The 22,242-nt window shown below is 38.7% G+C and overlaps 1 protein-coding gene across 1 annotated transcript in view; it reads right to left on the reverse strand.

The window, feature by feature from the left end:
- Positions 1-286: 286 nt before the first annotated feature.
- LOC133535390 (receptor-type tyrosine-protein phosphatase gamma-like) overlaps positions 287-22,242 on the reverse strand; it is a 470,092-nt gene continuing 448,136 nt past the window's right edge. Inside the window, exons 16-29 of the mRNA XM_061875204.1 lie at positions 20,244-20,340; positions 20,090-20,172; positions 19,887-20,021; positions 16,607-16,741; positions 14,695-14,867; positions 14,484-14,619; positions 13,129-13,275; positions 8,665-8,758; positions 8,340-8,416; positions 8,141-8,269; positions 5,795-5,941; positions 5,566-5,708; positions 2,774-2,909; positions 287-1,574 (exon numbers count right to left, since the gene is read on the reverse strand). Of these exons, the coding sequence (XP_061731188.1) occupies positions 1,440-1,574; positions 2,774-2,909; positions 5,566-5,708; positions 5,795-5,941; positions 8,141-8,269; positions 8,340-8,416; positions 8,665-8,758; positions 13,129-13,275; positions 14,484-14,619; positions 14,695-14,867; positions 16,607-16,741; positions 19,887-20,021; positions 20,090-20,172; positions 20,244-20,340 (1,767 nt within the window). The 3' untranslated portion in view covers positions 287-1,439. The remainder of the gene's footprint in view (positions 1,575-2,773; positions 2,910-5,565; positions 5,709-5,794; positions 5,942-8,140; positions 8,270-8,339; positions 8,417-8,664; positions 8,759-13,128; positions 13,276-14,483; positions 14,620-14,694; positions 14,868-16,606; positions 16,742-19,886; positions 20,022-20,089; positions 20,173-20,243; positions 20,341-22,242) is intronic.

A 22,242-nucleotide genomic window follows, 5' to 3' on the forward strand; every position in this document is an offset into this window, starting at 1 on the left:
ATCTACTTTTTCTTGTTCACAGAAGACAAGTGAACTGAACTAAAAGTGGACCAAAATGTGCTTCAGTGAATTGATTTTATTAGATGTTAACCACTTCAATTGAACCATTAAAACATGTTTGCTTGCAGGTCTTAGCATGGAATATTTAAAGTGGATATTTATTCATTGAATCGTAGTTATGTTGAAATAAAAAGGTCAAGGATCTTAGGGAAGATTTTATTAGATTGTGCAGGTGGACCTAATATTTCCACCACATTGAGGACACAAACACAGGCGAACCAAGTGGGAGTTTTCATGAACTTGTCACTTTATTAGGTACATCTTGACAAAAGTAATCGTTGTGTTTCTCACCGCTTGCTGGATAAAAACAACGTCCATGAATTCAAAGTATTATCACTGTGCCGAGGTATTTGCCAAGCATGTGGAAAAAACATTGACGAAAACAAAAGTGTATGTTGCGAACAGACATCTTTGGTGAGTAAATGTAAAATATAAAATAAATAAAGTGGTCTTTCGGTGAATAATACTACTAATAACGATAAGAAAGAAAAGCAGCAAAATAAAGCCGGTATTGAAGAAGGCCGAGCCACAGTGACAACAATAGTGAGCAACAAACAAAAGTGCCAAAGTGAAAGGATCATTTTAATGACATTCAAACAATGCTAAAATCAAAACAACAAAACAAACGTGTAACTCGGCCTTATATGATGCTTTGCGAAGAAAAAGAGGTCCTTTTAGAAGAAACAAGATGCTCACTGGTGAGATTCACTGTTGACCAAAGTCTCAAAAACTTGTCGGTTCCACTGGAGACAAAACACAATTAATCCACTGGGAATGTTTAAAAAAAAAAAGGGCCAATTTGAGCGCTGACCTCAAAGCATTTTAAAAGTACAACATCTTCATGCACTTTTTAGCAATGTTCTTTTATTATGGTAGAATAAAAGAAAGTGAGTTTTTGAAAATTCATGAGTTCCCTTTCAAAATAAAAGGAAAGCAGTGCGATCGGGATCCAAGCCCACAGCACGAAACACAGCCTGTCCACACATACTGTTGTAATAATAATAATAATAATAATAATTATCACACGTACTGTAGGCAACGTGTTTGGATAGTTGGGATATCATAGAGATATAGATATAGATATATATTACAAAAACAGTATAACAATAGAAATCCCTGTAAAAAGCAAGTTCACGTTGGATGTGGCGTTTCCATGGCAACAAAAGCAGGTGACTTTGGAATGGTTCACGTTCCTGACCTTCGTGCCTCCAAGACGAAGGTCCGTTAAAGGAGTGCAAAGTGGAGAAGTTTTCTTCCTTCGCCACAAATGATGAAAACATAAATATCCAAAAATGTCCGTATAAAAAGTCCTTGAATCAATCGTCTGGCAAAAAAGGCCTCGAGGAGGATTTGAGGGGCAGAGAAAAGTCAGAAAGTCGTCAAACCAGCGACTCCAAACTCTCTGCCGGCTCGCACTCCATTGCCGCCATCAGGTTAGAGTCCGTGTGCATCGGGCCGCACTCGCCGTTAGCCACCAGGCTCAGCATGGCTTTGTAAAGGTACTGATACTCCTCCTGCAACACATCATTATTATTATTACTGTATCATCTTACTGCATTGTACACATTCATATTACATTCAATTATTATCAATGTTATTATAATATTTGATTAATAAAGTACTTCTGATTCTGATATTGTTTTTAAAAATCCTGGACTATAACCTGCTTTTTTTCCCCCATAATATTTAGATTTCAACTAATGGTTTTCAACATACACTGAAAAGATGTGTTATTGTTTGTGCTGCATTGTTTGCTGCGGGGTGAATGTCTACAGCAGGGGTCACCAACCCGGTGCCCGCGGGCATCAGGTCGCCCGTAAGGACCAGATGAGTCGCCCGCTGGCCCCAAAGCATGATGTTTCCACCCCCATGCTTCACAGTAGGTGTGGTGTTCTTGGGATGCAACTCAGTATTCTTCTTCATCCGAACACGATGAGTTGAGTTTATACCAAAAAGTTCTATTTTGGTTTCATCTGACCACATGACATTCTCCCAATCCTCTGCTGTATCATTCATGTATCCATGTTTTTCTGCTAAGGGGACAGGAGGATTGATCCGTGTTAAGGAAAGAATGAATGGGGCCATGTATCGTGAGATTTTGAGTCAAAACCTCCTTCCATCAGTGAGAGCTTTGAATGGTTGACCAAATACTTATTTTCCACCATAATTGACAAATAAACTATTTAAAATTCCTACAATGTGAATTCCTGGATTGTTTTTCCACATTCTGTCTCTCACAGTTGAAGTGTACCTATGATGAAAATTACAGACCTCTGTCATCATTTTAAGTGGGAGAACTTGCACAATCGGTGGCTTACTAAATACTTTTTTGCCCCACTGTATCTGTAGTATTATTAGTAGTACTACTGGTCTTAACATTTTGGTGAAGACTCTAGTATTTGTGCTACTTGTTAGTATTATACATATTATTACATGTAGTATTACACAAAGTATTATAAGCGGAACTATCGGTCTTACGATGTAGGTGAAGACTAGTACATGTACTACTTGTTAGTATTATATATATTACATGTACATTATTATTAGTAGTATACATCTTACAATGTTGGTCAAGACGAGTATATGTACTCCTTGTCAGTATTGTAAGTAGTATAAGACATAGTATTATTAGCTGTACTATAGTCTTAGAATGTCAGTAAAGACTAGTTGTTAGTATTACATGTAGTATTACTAGCAGTACTATAAATCTTACAATGTCAGTGAAGACCCCGGGCCTCATGAGGTTGATCATCTTGGCCACCTGGTAGATGTCGACCACACCCTCGTTCTCCAGCTGCTGAGACAGCGAGGTGAGGGCACACAGCTTACCTGCTGAAACAGCTCCATACCTGCAACAAGTGTGCATTTGTGAGAGGAAATACAAAACCCAAAACCAGTTAAGTTGGCACGTTGTGTAAATTGTAAATAAAAACAGAATACAATGATTTACAAATCCTTTTCAACTTATATTCTATTGAATAGACTGCAAAGACAAGATATTTAATGTTCGAACAGTAACTTTTTTTTTTTTTTGCAAATAAACATTAACTTAGAATTTAATGGCAGCAACACATTGCAAAAAAGTTGGCACAGTGCCATGTTTACCACTGTGTTACATGGCCTTTCCTTTTAACAACACTCAGTAAACGTTTGGGAACTGAGGGGACCACATTTTTGAGCTTTTCATGTGGAATTCTTTCCCATTCTTGCTTGTTGTACAGCTTAAAGGCCTACTGAAACCCACTACTACCCACCACGCAGTCTGCTAGTTTATATATCGATGATGAAATATTAACATTGCAACACATGCCAATACGGCCTTTTTAGTTTACTAAATTACAATTTTGAATTTCCCGCGGAGTTTCTTGTTGAAAACGTCGCGGAATGATGATGCGTATCTGTGACGTTATTGGTTGGAGGGGACATATTAGCCCAGCACCACTTACGGCTAAAAGTCGTCTCTTTTCATCGCACAATTAAACAGTATTTTGGACATCTGTGTTGCTGAATCTTTTGCAATTTGTTCAATTAATAATGGAGATGTCAAAAAAGAATGCTGTTGGTGGAAAGCGGTGTATTGCAGCTGCCTTTAGCACCGAAACACAGCCGGTGTTTCTTTGTTTGTTGTGAAGCTGTAACACAGAGCGGTCAAGCAAACATGTTTCTCTACGTCAACCAACAAGTTTTTGGATGGGAAAATTGCTCTTACCGGAGACTTGAGTGGATTACGCGACCTCATCCTGCAGCTCAAAAAGGCAGCAGTGATCTTGGCTCCTCCATTGGTTTCTCTCAAAGACACTGGCGTTTACCGCAGCCGTCTGACTTTTAGGTATGACTTCAGTTTTAATTTTGCTGAAGGAACTCTCCTGAAGGAATCAATAAAGTACTATCTATCTATCTATCTATCTATCTATCTATCTATAATCTCACTAAAATACTGTTAACACAATAAACAGATAAGGGATTTTCCTGAATTATCCTAGAAAATGTGTCTAATTAAATCTGAAACTCTCCCACTGCCGCCGCCTGGAGCCGTCGCCTATTTTTGTTTTTTTTTGTGCTTCACTCTAACTTTCCTCATCCACGAATCTTTCACCCTTGCTCAAATTAATGGGGAAATTGTCGCTTTCTCGGTCCAAATTGCTCTTACTGCTGGTGGCTCACATTATAATCAATGTGAGGATGTGAGGAGCCCTCACACCGGTGACGTCACGTGCACATCGTCTGCTACTTCCGGCACAGGCAACGCTTTCTTATTAGCGACCAAAAGTTGCGAATTTTATCGTCGATGTTCTCTACTAAATCCTTTCAGCATAAATATGGCAATATCGCGAACTGATCAAGTATGACACATAGAATGGTCCTGCTATCCCCGTTTGAATAAGAAAATCTCATTTCAGTAGGCCTTAAAGTTGTTCAACATTCTTACTATTCTAGGCTTCATATTGCGCCACAAATTTTCAATGGAAGACAGGTCTAGACTACAGGCAGGCCAGTCTAAAACCCGCACTCTTTTACTACGAAGCCACGCTGTTGTTACACATGCAGAATGTGGCTTGGCATTGTCTTGCTGAAATAAGCAGGGGCGTCCATGAAAAACATGTTGCTTGGATGGAAACATAGGTTGCTCCAATACACCCCCATACCATCAGAGATGCTCAATTTTTAACTTTGCGCCTAGAACAATGTGTATGGTTCTTTTCCTCTTTGGTCGGGAGGACACATTGTCCACAGTTTCCAAAAACAATTTAAAATGTGGTCTCGTCAGACCACAGAACACTTTTACACTTAGAATCAGTCAATCCTAGACGAGCTGGGGCCCAACGAAGCTGGCGGAGTTTCTGGGTGTTGTTGATCAATAGCTTTCGCTTTGCATACTAGAGTTTTAATTTGCACTTACAGATGTAGCGTCGAACTGTAGTTACTGACAGTGGTTTCTGAAGGGTTCCTGAGCCCATGTGGTGCTATCCTTTACACACTGATGTCGTTTTTTGATGCAATACCCCCTGATGTCACGGGCATTCAATGTTGGTTTTCTTCCTTGCCGCTTTTATGCAGTGATTTCTCTAGATAGTGAAATAGCTCGTTGAGAAATGTTCACACAGTGGTGACCCTCGCCCCATCCTTGTTTGTGAATGACTGAGCATTTCATGGAAGCTGCTTTTATACCCAATCATGGCACCCACCTGTTCCCAATTAGCCTGTTCACCTGCGGGATTTTCCAAATAAGTGTTTGATGAGCGTTCCTCAACTTTTCTGTCTTTTTTTCCAGCTTTTTTGAAACATGCTGCAGGCATTAATTCCAAATGAGCTAATAAATGCAAAATAATGACAAAGTTTACCAGTTCGAAAGTTAAGTATCTTGTCTTTGCAGTCTATTCAATTAAATATAGGTCGAAAAGGATTAGCAAATCAATGTATTCTGTTTTTTTTTAATGATTTACACAACGTGTCAACTGCCCTGGTTTTGTAGAAATATGGAGTAATGAAGTAGCAGCGACATACTCGTCGTGTACGATGGTGGGGCCGTCTCGCGTCATGGCCTCCTCCTTGATGACCTTGATGAGCTCGAAGGCGCTGCTGAGAGGAGCGTCAGGGTTGGGCCACTTGGGGCACTGGAAGTGTCGCACCTCCAGCACATAGTCGTCCTGATACACACAGGAAGTGACATCAAGAGACAGGCAGCCGGGCAGTGGTGGTGGGGGGGGGGGTGTGGATGGGGTTTGTCTCGTACCTGCGTGGCTTCCAGGATGAAGTCGTGGATGATGATCTGCTCCTCGTTGGAGAGACAAAGTCTGTCCTTGCTGATGAGCGTGACGGTGAAGGCGATGCAGTTCATGGCTTCTTCTCGACTCGGCCAGTACACAAACTCATCCTCCGCCTGCAGGCAAATGTCTTTTGTTCTTTTTCTTTAAGAACCCTTTCACCCTTCTGCTCATTATCTGACAAACATATGTGTGTCTTACAACAATAAACACAAGGGTCGGTGAATCTTTGGGCACCACACGATTCGATTGGATTCTTGGGGCTAATGGATCCAGTCAGATTCAATTCTCGGTTCAAAACAATTCTGGATTCAAGATCAATACTTTTTTTTTTTTTTATTAACAATGGGTGTCAGTTCTATGATTCCTTCATAAAATAGATAAACAGCTGTGATTTTATATTACTTAAAAGAAAAACTGGTTTTCTTTTTTAAAGTCCTACCGAAACATTTAATAAAGTCAAATACAAATAAGGCAACGAGAGAAATATCCAACATCTCTCTTTTCTGAAATAAATCTGTACAGCAGATAATATCATCTACATCAACAATATTATTTGTCTGAGTGGCTGCAAAGGAGAGATTGAAAAAGTTACCGTATTCCCTTGAATTGCCGCAGGGCATATAGTATGCGCCTGCCTTGAATTACTGCCGGGTCAAACTCGCTTCGCAAAATAATTAGCGCATGCTTATTATTACCGCCTGGTCAAACTCGTGACATCATGAGTGACACTTCCCCTGTCATCATTTTCAAACTGGGAGAGGCTGATTTCAATACCGGTAATTTGAAATCGCATAAAGGGAAGACGATTAAGAGCTATTCAGTAGGATTTAAGGTCCAAGCTTACATCACACTCAATTTTTTACTGCATGCCTTTGGTAAGTGCAGGACTGAGAAGAGGTTTTAAAATAACTAGCACATGCTTACTTTTACCGCATGCCTTTGGTAAGCGCAGGAGTGAGAAGAGGTTTTAAATTCATTAGCGCCCCGGCGGCAATTCAAGGAAATACGGTATATATGTTAGGTCAAGAAAACACACAAGAGGCTATATTATCCCTACAAGCCTCTTTCACAGGTTTTCCTGCACGTCAGGGGATTTTATGAACGGGAACCTGCAAAACAGGCTTGTGGGATGACATAACCTCTGTGTTTTTTGCTGACCTAACATATATTCCGATCTACCCTGGTATTGAATATTGTGTAACAGATAAACCACAGAAACCTTGACTAAATGTAAATGTATATTTTTTTTAAATACATTTATTTTTTAATTAAGAATCGTGAAAAATATTAATTGCGATTAATTTGAAAATCCATAATTTGACACCCCTAATAAACACTACACATTTGACAACAATAACATTTTTGAAATACCATAAATTGTGTAATAATTGGAGAAAAGCGATTACCTTATTTCCTTGAATTGCTAATTGGGTGCTAATTAATTTAAAACCTCTTCTCACTCCTGCGCTTACCAAAGGCATGCGGTAAAAGTAAGCATGCGGTAATTATCTTAAATCCGCTTCTCACTCCGGCACTTACCAAAGGCATACCACCACTAGGTGTGAATGAATGATGGGTTCCCACTTCACTGTGAGCGCTTTGAGTATCTAACAATAGAAAAGCGCGATATAAATCTAATCCATTATTATTATTATTATTAGTAAAAATTTGAGTGTGATGTAAGCTTGGGCCTTAAATCTACTGAATAGCTCTTAATCTTCTTTCGTTTCTGTGGGACGGCGTGGCGCAGTGGGAGAGTAGCCGTGCGCAACCCGAGGGTCCCTGGTTCAATCCCCACCTAGAACCTACATTGTCACGTCCGTTGTGTCCTGAGCAAGACACTTCACCCTTGCTCCTGATGGGTGCTGGTTAGCGCCTTGCATGGCAGCTCCCTCCATCAGTGTGTGAATGTGTGTGTGAATGGGTAAATGTGGAAGTAGTGTCAAAGCGCTTTGAGTACCTTGAAGGTAGAAAAGCGCTATACAAGTACAACCCATTTATCATTTATTTATGCGATTTCAAATTACCGGTATTGAAATCAGCCTCCTCCAGTTTGAAAATGATGACAGGGGAAGTATCACTTGTGACGTCACGAGTTTGACCAGGCGGTAATACTAAGCATGCGCTAATATTTTTGCGAAGCGAGTTTGACCCGGCAGTAATTCAAGGCAGGCGCATACTATATATATATATATGCCCTGCGGCAATTCAAGGAAATACGGTATTTCTCAAATTTGAAAACTTGAAAAATCCAAAGCAAAGATTGCAGATTTGACAGTAGATAAAATACACAAGTCTTGCAAAGTGCTCACCAGGCCCTGGTTGTCTGGCAACATGACAATAATTTGTGCGTTATGATCCCAAATCATCCTCCAGAAGTCAGTGGTGGTGTGTGGCAAAGGATGCTGGGTAATGATAAACTCATTGCTCCTGTAGTATCCCTGAGGAGACAAAGCGGTGTGCGGTCAGTGCCAGTGACAGCACGGCGGTGGAGGCGTGGTGAGAGCGCACCATGATGTATGACGCGTTGATGTAATCGGTTCCTTTCATCCCAGGCAAAGTCGTGAGTCCGACTCTCGCTCGCTCGGCTGCAGAGGCAAAATAGAACAACAACACTCGAGTCAGGAGGCGGCCGCCGTAATCATGCTGGCTGATAACACACATTTTCTTGCCGCTCCTCACCGTTGCCATAGCAACCACAACCTCCATTTCCCCCATAGAAAGGATGAACTTGTGGGATTATGCAAAGAATATTCTAATTTTGGACTGTGCATTGTCTTTAATCATGTATGCTTTCATGTTTATTCATGGCAGCTTCTTTCAACACGACACTCACATGGGACCACTGAGGAGTTGCGGTTCTTCTCCTTGTTGCAGTCTTTGTGAGCGCTGAAACATTCCACCAAGCGACTGTTGCATTGCGTCAGCAGCTGTGACACACAATGGGAAGAGGTCAGACACATGGTAACCCAACAAACATGAAGTGAGACTTACATTTTGGGACAAAAATCCTAAATACAAACCCCGTTTCCATATGAGTTGGGAAATTGTGTTAGATGTAAATATAAACAGAATACAATGATTTGCAAATCCTTTTCAACCCATATTCAATTGAATGCACTACAAAGACAAGATATTTGATGTTCAAACTCATAAACTTTATTTTTTTTGCAAATAATAATTAACTTAGAATTTCATGGCTGCAACAAGTGCCAAAGTAGTTGGGAAAGGGCATGTCCACCACTGTGTTACATCATCTTTTCTTTAAACAACACTCAATAAACGTTTGGGAACTGAGGAAACTAATTGTTGAAGCTTTGAAGGTGGAATTCTTTCCCATTCTTGTTTTATGAAAAGCTTCAGTCGTTCAACAGTCCGGGGTCTCCGCTGTCGTATTTTACGCTTCATAATGCGCCACACATTTTCGATGGGTGACTTGGTCTGGAAAGCAGGTGGGCCAGGAAAGTACCCACACCTTTTTTTTTTTTTACAAAGCCACGCTGTTGTAATACGTGCTGAATGTGGCTTGGCATTGTCTTGCTGAAATAAACAGGGGCGTCCATGAAAAAGACGGCGCTTAGATGGCAGCATATGTTGTTCCAAAACCTGTATGTAACTTTCAGCATTATTGGTGCCTTCACATATGTGTAAGTTACAGTACCCATGCCTAACTAATGCACCCCCATGCCATCACAGATGCTGGCTTTTAAACTTTGCGTCGATAACAGTCTGGATGGTTCGCTTCCCTTTTGGTCCGAATGACACGATGTCGAATATTTCCAAAAACAATTTGAAATGTGGACTCGTCAGACCACAGAACATTTTTTCACTTTTCATCAGTCCATCTTAGAGGATCTCGGGCCCAGAGAAGCCGGCGGCGTTTCTGGATGTTGTTGATAAATGGCTTTCTCTTTGCATAGTAGAGCTTTAACTTGCACTTACAGATGTAACGACAAACTGTATTTAGTGACAGTGGTTTTCTGAAGTGTTCCTGAGCCCATGTGGTGATATCCTTTAGAGATTGATGTCGGTTTTTGATACAGTGCCGTCTGAGGGATCGAAGGTCACGGTCATTCAATGTTGGTTTCCGGCCATGCCGCTTACCTGGAGTGACTTCTCCAGATTCTCTGAACCTTTTGATGATATTATGGACAGTAGATGTTGAAATCCCTAAATTTCTTGCAATTGAACTTTGAGAAACGTTGTTCTTAAACTGTTTGATTATTTGCTCACGCAGTTGTGGACAAAGGGGTGTACCTCGCCCCATCCTTTCTTGTGAATTACTTAGCATTTCATGGAAGCTGCTTTTATACCCAATCATGGCACCCATCTGTTCCCAATTAGCCTGCACACCTGTGGGATGTTCCAAATAAGGGTTTGATGAGCATTCCTCAACTTTATCAGTATTTATTGCCACCTTTATCAACTTCGTTTTCACGTGTTGCTGGCATCAAATTTTAAAGTTAATGATTATTGGCAAAAATAAATAAATATCAGTCTAAACATGAAATATGTTGTCTTTGTGGCATATTTAACTGAATATGGGTTGAAAAAGATTTGCAAATCATTGTATTCCGTATATATTTACATCTAACACAATTTCCCAACTCGTATGGAAATGGTGTTTGTAAAACGGTGCAACTGATTTATGGATTTTCTTTGCTAAAAGCCATAATGCAAATAGTTTTCATAAAACACATGCAAATACATTGACACGCTGTGTTATTGTTTGTGGTATGGCACCATCTTTTGGACTAGTGAACGCCCACAGAATTTCCTTCTGTTCAGTGCTTTAAACCGGAAGTACAAGTAAAGTTCCGTCTTCCAATCTTCCATAGCGTTTCTCTACATATGATTTCTTAATTTACTCCAAACAATGTAAGTTTTACAATATAGCTAAAACTATTCATATTTACTAAACCCTTCCATGTGTTGTGTCTGTCGTGGTCTTTTCATTTACAATTTATTTGTACGTGCTATCGTAATACTACCAAGCGAGCGTTGTTAACATTAACTACTATGCTAACACTAACAGTGTCTGTGTTAGTATTATTAACTTACTATGGTATTATTTTTTATTGTTTCAGATTTCACAAATTCTTCAGTAATCTCATCAAAACCTCACGAGTTATTTAGTCTGTTTAGCTGATCGGAGAGCTAGCTTCCACAGGTAAGGGTCCATGTCGATGACTTCTGTTTTGTTTGATCAGCTGTTTTACTGTTGTGTTACAGAGACCGTTTGAAAACAATTAAGGTGTATTAATAAACATTTACAAAAATATGTAAATAACTCATGTAACAACAAAATGTATATAACTGCAGCTTATACTCCGGTAGGGCTATTATAATAATAGTTTTTATATTTATTTAGTAGCCGTGGCTTAAATATCAGGGAACTTTATAGTCCAGAAAATGCGGTACTTTAGTACATTTGAGAAGAGAATTACAGAAATACCTTTCGCCATTGTAATATGTTTATAAACTGTGAGAGCCACCATTGTGAACTGAAGTGTAAACATGAGTTAACTATGAAACAATGACATCCATCAATGTAAAAAGCCCTCTTTTGACTAACTTTTTAAATTATGAATGAATCTTAGACCTAATAAAAATATGCTTTGTTGCACAACCTTGTCCGTGTACTAACATTTCATCGACCCATTGTGTGCCTGCAGGGCAGCCATCTTGTAGCAGGCAGCACATGCAGTGTGGGCAGGCTGATCAATTTTCATTCAGTCAGCAGAGCAGTGCTGTCGTTAGCAGCTTTGCTAATTGCTACTTTGCTAATTGCTACTTTGCTAATTGCTACTTTGTGTGTTTTTAAATGTTCTTTAGCTGTTTTTTTTTTAAGTTTTGCAAGCTCAATATGAGTTCAAAGAATGGGATAGACAAACAATATAAGGTTGGAAACATTCAAGAAGTATCCACAGCGTCGTCGACACTGCCTCCCACCTCCCCACTCCTGCTTCACGCAAAAGAAGATACACCATCAAGGTAAAGTGGATTACATTTTTTTTTCCAGTGACTCTTAAAAGTTAAAGAGTTTTGTGATTTCAAACTCTAGGTGCACCACAGTGCTAGCGACAATGTATGTGTGTGTGTGTTGTTATTATTTTTATGCAATATCTATCACACTTTTTTACGATATACTGTAATTGCTAATGTAGTATTTTATCCTGCTGTGGTAAGATGTACATTTGACACATGCACTATTTTCTATTTATTTTAAGTCGGTGCACTTAAAAAAAAAAAGAAGTGCTCTATAAATGATTAATCAATCAGTAGACCAGTGTTTTTCAACCACTGTACCGCGGCACACTAGTGTGCCGTGAGATACAGTCTGGTGTCCCGTGGGAGACTGTCTAATTTCACCTATTTGGGTTAAAAATATTTTTTGCAAACCAGTAATTATAGTCTGCGAATGATGTGTTGTTGTTGAGTGTCGGTGCTGTCTAGAGCTCTTCCATATCAATAGGTGGCAGCCGGTAGCTAATTGTAGATGTCGTAAACAGCGGGAGGCAGCATGCAGGTAAAAAGGTTTCTAATTGTTAAACCCAAAATAAACAAAAGGTGGGTGCCCCTAAGAAAAGGCATTGGAGCTTAGGGAAGGCTATGCAGAACCAAACTAAAACTGAACTGGCTACAAAAGTAAACAAATACAGAATGCTGGACGACAGCAAAGACTTACTGTGGAGCAAAGACGGCGTCCACAATGTACAACCGAACATAACATGACAATCAACAATGTCCCCACAAAGAAGGATGAAAACAACTGAAATATTCTTGATTGCTAAGACAAAGTAAATGCGGGAAATATCGCTTAAAGGAAGACATGAAACTGCTACAGTGAAATACCAACAAAAAAAGAGAAAAATCCACCAAAATAAGAGTGCAAGGCAAGAAGTAAAACACAACACACAGGAAAACAGCAAACAAGTGAAAATAAGTCATGATGTGATGTGACAGGTGGGGACAGTACACCTACTTTGAGACAAGAGCTATAGTGATGCATGCTTGCTTGCTTGCTTGCTTATGCTTTAAGGTCATATCCAACAATTGCGACAACCACATTTTACTGTTAAATGAGTTTCAATTTTAAATAATTTCTGTTGGTGGTGTGCCTCCGCATTTTTTCAACGCAAAAAATGTGCCTCGGCTCAAAAAAGGTTGAAAAACCCTGCAATAGAGCAATCAATCAAAATGATTTACCTGATTGAAATTGATGAACATGTGACGGCAAGTACTGTCCAAGATCGTAACAAAGTTTATTGTAAGGAGACGTCACTCAGATCGTACTTACTCGGAACTGCTTCTCCAGGCGGGTGCGGCCCGTACAGTTGGGCGTGAGGATGCTGCTGACGTAACTGTGCAGCTGCCAGGCGGGCACTTCAGTCTCTCTGCTGAAGATGGTCTCCATCAGAGCATCGTGGATGAACACATACTGCTCCTGCAGGACAGCAGCACCATTTTTATGATTGACATGATGAGGATTTCATGATCTACGTGATAATTTCTGGATGTGCACAATGACGTTTTAAGGACCTGCATGACGAAGATTTCGTCATGTAAATGAAGGCAATTTCCTGGTGATGATTTTATGACCTATATAATTATTTAATTATCTTCATAATGACAATTTGATGACATATACAGTGGGGCAAAAAAGTATTTAGTAAGCCACCGATTGTGCAAGTTCTCCCACTTCAAATGATGACAGAGGTCTGTAATTTTCATCACAGGTACACTTCAACTATGAGAGACAGAATGTGGAAAAACAATCCAGGAATTCACATTGTAGGAATTTTAAATAATCTATTTGTAAATTATGGTGGAAAACAAGTATTTGGTCAACCATTCAAAGCTCTCACTGATGGAAGGAGGTTTTGGCTCATAATCTCACGATACATGGCCCCATTCATTCTTTCCTTAACATGGATCAATCGTCCTGTCCCCTCAGCAGAAAAACGGCCCCAAAGTATGATGTTTCCACCCCCATGCTTCACAGTAGGTATGGTGTTCTTGGGATGCAACTCAATATTCATCTTCCATCTTCCTCCAAACACGACGAGTTGAGTTTATACCAAAAAGTTCTATTTTGGTTTCATCTAACCACATGAAATTCTCCCAATCCTCTGCTGTATCATCCATGTATCCATTTTGGTATAAACTCAACTCATCGTGTTTGGAGGAAGAAGACTACTGAGTTGTATCCCAAGAACACCAGACCTACTGTGAAGCATGGGGGTGGAAACATCATGCTTTGGGGCTGTTTTTCTGCTAAGGGGACAGGACGATTGATCCGTGTTAAGGAAAGAATGAATGGGGCCATGTATCGTGAGATTTTGAGCCAAAACCTCCTTCCATCAGTGAGAGCTTTGAATGGTTGACCAAATACCTATTTTCCACCATAATTTACAAATAAATTCTTTAAAATTCCTACAATGTGAATTCATGGATTTTTTTTCACATTCTGTCTCTCACAGTTGAAGTGTACCTATGATGAACATTACAGACCTCTGTCATCATTTTAAGTAGGAGAACTTGCACAATCGGTGGCTTACTAAATACTTTTTTGCCCGACTGTATGATAATAATTTCATGATATACTGTTATGATATACAAGTCAAGTGTGTGACATTACGACTTCTTGCTCACCTCGGTCTGGACCAGATAGTTGCGCTGTGTGCGAATATGTTTTAGAAAGTCAAGAATGCTGACTGTGCTTTTGTCTTTGATTTGTTGCAGCATGCTGTCGATGACGATGTAGGTTCCTGTGCGACCTACGCCTGCACTGAGGCCAGCACAAAGCAACATGAGCACATTTCCAATGTCATAATTCATCTTCATTTCAGGTCACCAGTACTACCTGCAGTGCACCAGGACAGGGCCCATGTCCGGGGTGCGGGCCGCTGATGAGCGGTTGATGAAGGTGAGGACAGGGAGGGTGTACTCTGGCACGCCCATGTCAGGCCACTGAGTGTAATGATACTGAATGACCATGCGCTCGTTCAGTTTGACTTTTGGATTTCCTTTCTGACCCTGAAACACAGCAACGCACCTCAGAACACACACCTCAGCGTTGTGTATTGATGTCATTAGCACAGAATGAATTTAGTCCAAACAATTGCTGCCATTTGCGTCTGCAGGAAATAAAATGTATAAGATCACAATAAAATGAAATATAGAATAATCAAGCAAGTATCCTGCGCATACAAATGATTGCCTTTGTATCTACAAAAGCACTCGGACAGCGCAGACCCCCACCAGGTCCGATTTCTTTAAAGTCTTCCAGTAGAATAGAATCTTAAAAAGAAAATCATACTGGGTAACACATGGCATACTGACAAAGCTTAACCTATTGTTACTATAACACTCTACAAGATTAATATAGGTTGCCTCTCTCTCTTACCCTCCATCTTTCGGTATTCTTTTTTACATTTTTTTTTATCTTTATTTTTTAAATCTTTCTAGTTATCATTTTGTATAAGTATTGTTGCATTTGAACAACTGTATTGTTGATAATAGAGGTAAACTATTGGTATTGTTCAAAATCAATAGCGCTTTTTCTATTGGTATTTGTATTGCTCCAGTTGTAGTGTAAAAATGCTCATTGTCATTTCTATATTATTATTTATTTCACTAACTGCTTCTTTGCTATCACTTTTACGATCATATTTGTACAAATCGTATGTGCTGGTGTTGTTCTATTGTTGTTGTTGTTATTGTTGTGTTTGCTGTTGTTGTTTTTGTCTCTCTGTCTAATCCCCCTCTTATCCCCACAATTTCCCTCCCTGTCTTCCTTTTTTTCTCTTTCTATCCCCTCGTGCTCTGGCCGGGCTGCACCAAATGATAATATAAATACATTTAATAAAGTCAAATAGAAATAAGGCAACAAGAGAAGTATCCTACACTTCTCTTTTGTAAAGTAACTCTGAACAGCCGATATGGGCATCTACATCAACTATATGATTTGCCTGAGAAGCTGGACAGGACAAAAAAAATAAAAAATAAAAATAAATAAATAAATCATAATCCAGAAGGGAGATCCAGATCAGCTTCAAAATCTAATAACCAGTTTCTTATCCCAATGACTGAAAGTTTAATCAAATACAAACATTACCATTTGTGCTATATTATGAACTAACTAACTAACTAACTAACTAACTAACTAACTAGCAAACTGGGTGACACGATAGACAAATTCTGGCAAATAATAATCTCCAGCAAGATAATACAAAATAGCTTTGGCTATAGAAAAACATCAACACATTTGTTGCTCGTCATTGCTTCCTCAAACAAGACTTTACCTTGTTTAAATTGTTTGATACATTGAAATTCTTCGGAAATTTTGTTTTTGAGTGAAATTGTGCACTGTTGTGTGTCTGGGGAAGCGCAGACTCACGCAGAAGAAAAGTGTTTATTATCATAAAACTGGTAATAAAAGTTAAAAATAGCGTCAGACTTTGACTTCTTCTGGGGGCTTCAATATATATATATATATATATATATATATATATATATATATATTACATTTGTTTTCAAGTAAAAAAAAAGAAACGTATTTTCAAGGTGTGGCAGTCTTGAAACTGCTGTGGACGTGAGCCACATTCAGTTACATTAAGGAGAAACCCTGTGTAGATATTGTATCTCCTAAAGGAGTTCTGTTTTAGTTGTAAAAACAAAAAAAAAAGGCAGTTAATGCTGAACTTCAAAATTCCAAATATCAGCGCTGATAATCGGTTTGATCACAGATTCAAGTGCAGTGTTGCTTTATTTACCTTTTTGACTTTAGTGTTCCTGATGACGAAATGTCGCAGCGTGAAACAAGCATGAACTTTGGTGCTTTTCAGTGTCACAATGATGTTTCCGTACTGCTCGCTGTTCTCTGTAGGCCAGTACTGGTCACATTTTCTCTGTAAGAACACGTATTTCAAAACATCATCTTTTTTTTTACAGTGTATCAAGGGACAATATCACAGAAAAAAAAAAAAACTTGGATATACTTCAGCGTAGTCTATGTACAGCTAGAACAGCAACAACATGTACTATCATTATCAACACACAAACATTGTTGTATTAATATGTCTAACAAGTGAGTAGCAAGATAATTGTGTCTTGCAAAGTGGTGATGGCATTATAATATGGGTAGAGATGATGTTCGAAAACCGGTTCTCCCGATTGTTCAATAAGAAAAGAACCGATTCCATGGGTTCGAATCGCTTTTTGAGAAACGGTTCCCGTTATTGAAGCCACAATAGTAAAGAAAAAGATTTGGTTCTTTATTCACATCCCGTGTCACAGGAAATGTCCTGTGGCACGTCACAGGAAATTACATAGCTCAGTCATTCGGCGGCAGATACAGAAGCAGCTACAATAATGGACTGGAAAAAAACGCTCCAAGGCATGGCTTCACTTTACTAAGAAATACGACGAGGAAACGGCTATCTGCAATTATCGCCAGGCTTCGCTTTCCTGTAAGGGGAGCAGAACAACAAACATGTTGAAAAATGTTCAGGCCGTACATAACCTTAAGGTTAGAGAAACGTGTCGTGTCTTCGACATGTGGATAAATAGCGACAGAGATGACGAAGCACGCCCCTCTTCCTCTGCTTCAACCTGCAGTCCCAATGATAGTGCCGATGAGTAACTAATGTTTACTGTTGCCGGTTCATTTCCATATCTGCTCACTTATAGCCTTTAGGCTAAAATAACGTTATCTCTTATGTCAACCAGGACTCCAGTAATGTTTGCTAGACTAACGTTACCTAAGCATAGTCGGTGGCTAACAGTAACGTTAATGTTAGCCCTTTTATATGTGTCTGATCGTGTAGCCTACACCACTCCAGAGTTTGCAGATCTAATAAATAATACAAATGAATGCACGATTTTGCCTGCATGTATTTTTTTTGGGTGGCCCAATTAAAGGGGCACTAACAGTCAATATTTATTTATTTAATGTAATTTTTTTCCCCAAAAATATAGGTGAAGGCTGCCAAAAGTGAGTTTTTGTTAAACCAAGTATTGTGTGTTTTTTCCCATATACAACAACCTATCTGGATTCGATAAGCGAATTGATAAGGAATCGGTTCGATAAGAGGATTTGATAATGGCATCCAAAATCGATAATTTCTTAAGAAACATCATCCCTAAATATGGGGCTATATGAGTGCTGCTGGCACTGGGGGTGACAGTGTAGTGATTTGAAGCAGACATTTTCAACATGATAATGACTCAAAACACACAACACGACAATTTTCTTATTGAAAAACATAAACATGTTTGAACAAATACGTCTTCTACACACCTGAAAGAACGAATGGACAATGAATGTGAAGGCAAAAGAGTGAGGAGTGTCCTAACCAGATGTCTCGATCCCTTGTTTGATTGATGTAAAATGATCTTTATCACATTGTTTAAGTGTCCATTAAAGATGTGATTAATTTATGGTGGCTCAGGTGTAATTCAGTACAATAGGGCCCTACAGCACACTGGATTCAAGTTAATTGAAATACCACAACACTGGATATTGTTCAGATAAGTTCCATTTAAGAACTTTAAATGTAACTTGTCTGGGTTAGGTTAGGTGTGATTTACCCCTGATAACCTTATCCGGCTTAGTGTAAACAGGGCCTAAATAAGCACATAAGTAAGTAAGTGTGTAAGTAAGTAAATAAATACATAAGTAAATTAGTAAGTTAGTGAGTAAATAAATACATAAGTATATAACTAGATAAGTTAGTAAGTAAATAAATACACAAGTACGTAAATAAATATGTACGTTAGTAAGTAAACAAATACATTAGTAAATAAGTAAGTTAGTAAGTAAATAAATGAATATAATAATAATAAATATAAGTCGATAAGCAAGTACGTAAACATAACACATAACTAAGTAAATAAATATATACAGAAGTATGTAAGTAAATAAGTAAGTAGATATATACAGAAGTATGTAAGTAAATAAATATATACAGAAGTATGTAAGTAAATAAGTAAGTAGATATATACAGAAGTATGTAAGTAAATAAATATATACAGAAGTATGTAAATAAATAAGTAAGTAAATACATACATACATAAATAGTTAGTAAGTAAATAAATAAATACATAATAAGTACTTAAGTATGTAGGTTAATAAGCAAGTAACAGTAAATAAATACATTACATAACTGAGTAAGTAAATAAATACATAACTTAGTAGGTATGTAAGTAAATAAGTAAATAAATATTTAAAAAAAAAGTAAGTTAGTGAGTAAATAAATACATAAGTACGTATGTAAGTTTAAGTACGTTAGTAAATTAACCTAAGTAAGTTAGTAAGTAAATAAATACATACGTATGTAAGTAGATATGTAAGTTAGTAAGTAAATAATACGTAAATATGTAAGTAAATAATATAATTAAAAAGTAAAATAAATACCTCTGTAAGTAAGTATGTAAGTAAATACTTTCTTGCTCATTTACATACATACTTACTAATGTAAGTATGTATGTAAATGAGCAAGAAAGTACTGGTATATGAATACATAACTAATGAGGTACATAAATACATAGTAAGTATATAAGTCAATAAATACATAAGTAAATAGGTAAGCTAGTAAGTAAATGAATCCATCAGTACGTACATATGTAGGTTTAATAAGTAAGTTAGTCATTAAGTAAATAAAGTAAGGTGTGTAACATGCATTAGTTGTATCAGTAATGTCATCATGGAGGAGTAGAAAAAAGATATCAGTAAGACTATATTTACATTAATTACATTTTCAAGAGGATTAAGTCAGTCTTAAATTTAATCAAAGTAAAAATTCATGCTTTTCACAAAATGTGTACTCACTTGTGTTGCACATATTAACACAATGATAGCGCTTTTCTACCAAAGCGCGTTGACACTCTTTCCACATTCACACACACCTTCACACACACATTCACACTCAGATGGGAGTGGGGATAGTGTTGATAGTGCATCTACTGTATACTGTATACAGTACATTAAGTATATCCAAGTATACTTTGTACAGCATACATTGAGAAGTATTAACATGCAATATGGACACATACCCGTCCTTTCTCCACCAGGTTGGTAATCATGACGATGAGTTTGGTGTTCTGCTCCCACACCATCCTCCAGAAGTCTTCAAAGGTGGACTTAAGTGGACCCTGAGCAGCGATGTAAGCTCTAGTTCTGTTGTACCCCTGAATGATACACAGCTCATGTGATGTTGCGTAACAACTACTTTGCTGATTAAAGATCTGCAACTCACGTCCACATAGTTGGCATTGATGTAATCGGAATGTTTGGCGTCTTTCCCAGCCAGAGCTCGTAGTTTCACGCGGCTGTGGTCATCTGCAAACATCAACAAAATATCCTAAACAGTATCTTTATTTGTAGCATGTCTTATTTCCCAGCACACTCACAGGCCACAATGTTGATGTATCTGTTTTTGTGCTTGTTGTCAGGATGATTGGAATGTTCCGCTGTGATTTTCAAGTCTGCTGTAGAGCGCTGTACCTCCTGCAGGGACAAAGACAAAACAAACAATTAATGATTTGATGACCTGGTCAAACATACACATCAGACTAACATTGTTATATTTGATACAAAACAATACTACAGACCCTTAAAACATGAAACAATAGCCACATAGTCACTTTTACACTCTTATATTGGCCTTAAGTGTGTTCTACTGTAGATTACAGTATTCACAGGTAGCCCGGGGATCCTCCAAGCATCTTTGATATGGTTGAAGCCCGGCACTACAACATGGCCACTACATGGAAATACTTCATCATTGAAACTTTTATTAGTAGATTGCACAGTTCAATACATATTCCGTACAATTGACCACTAAACGGTAACACCCAAATATGTTTTTCAACTTGTTTAATCAATTCATGGTACAAATATATACTATCAGCAAAATACAGTCATCACACAAGTTAATCAGAGTATATACAATTTAAATATTTACATTATTTACAATCTGGGGGTTTAGGTGTGGTTGAAATCAGTACTTCAGTCATCAACATTTGCATCGTCAGACAAATGGTAGGGATGTAACGGTACACAAAAATGTTGGTTCGGTACGTACCTCGGTTTAGAGGCCACGGTTCAGTTTATTTTCGGTACAGTAAGAAAACAACAAAATATACATTTTTTGGTTATTTATTTACGATAATTTGTAAACACTGGCATAACATACATATACACACAGGGTCCATTGCCAAGGTTAATGTGGTCAACATATATAAAAGAAAAAACTAAATAAGATAAGGCTCAGAATGGTTTCTCAACAAAAACTTTCCGACTATAAAGTGCTTTTTTTTGATTGAGACTTTTCTTAATTGATTGCCCAGTAGAGTACATATTCCGTACAATTGACCACTGAATGCAAACACCCCAATAAGTTTTTCAACTTGTTTAAGTCGGGGTCCACGTTCATCAACACCCCCCCCCCCCCCCCCGGTAGTAAGAGGATATATGGGCTTATTGTTATTCCACCATAGAAGTGGGTCAAAATCGAGTTTTTAATGCAATACAGCAACCCCCTGCGACCCCGAACGGGACAAGCGGTACAAAATGGATGGATGGATGGTCTGAAAATCTGCTGCTATAAAAACATTTGTTATTGCTTCAGCCCTGCCTGACTCGCTGAGGAGAGGCTGCTTGAATGCGTCGGTGACGCTTCAAAGGAGTTCGCATGTTTGACGTGTTGGCAGAATCGTACCCTACTGCTGCTCAACAATGTCGGCAAACCTTTGTCATCCATTGTTTTATCGCACCGCGCAGTCAAAGTGTTCCCAAACGGGAGATCTTAACGAGGCAGGAGGGTCTTACAGTTCTGGCTTTTGCATGTTGTCCTAGCCCGGTAGCGTGTGTTGTGCCTCACTCTGCATTGTTTACACAACCTGCGGTCCCCTACCTAATATGTCCGTGTGGAAATTTGTTCGGTACACCTCCGAACCGTACCGAAACCCCCGTACCGAAACAGTTCAATACAAATACACGTACCGTAACACCCCTAAGAAATGGACATTGAAACAGTGTAGGTCTGACTTGGTAGGATATGTACGGTGAGCAGTGAACATAGTGAGTTCAGAAAGCATAAGAACAAGTATATACATTTGATTATTCACATTTGATTTTTTACAATCCGGGGAGGTGGGATGTGGAGGAGGGAGGGTGTTAGTTTAGGGTTGAAGTTGCCTGGAGGTGTTCTTTTAGTGCGCTTTTGAAGGAGGATAGAGATGCACTTACTTTTACACCCGTTGGAAGTGCATTCCACATTGATGTGGCACAGAAGGAGAAGGAGTCAAGACGTTTGTTAGATCGGAATCTGGGTTTAACGTGGTTTGTGGAGCTCCCCCTGGTGTTGTGGTTATGGCGGTCATCACATCCTGAGTATTTGCTCTAAGT

This window comes from Nerophis ophidion, linkage group LG16, assembly GCF_033978795.1.
Source record: "Nerophis ophidion isolate RoL-2023_Sa linkage group LG16, RoL_Noph_v1.0, whole genome shotgun sequence".
Taxonomy (NCBI): domain Eukaryota; kingdom Metazoa; phylum Chordata; class Actinopteri; order Syngnathiformes; family Syngnathidae; genus Nerophis; species Nerophis ophidion.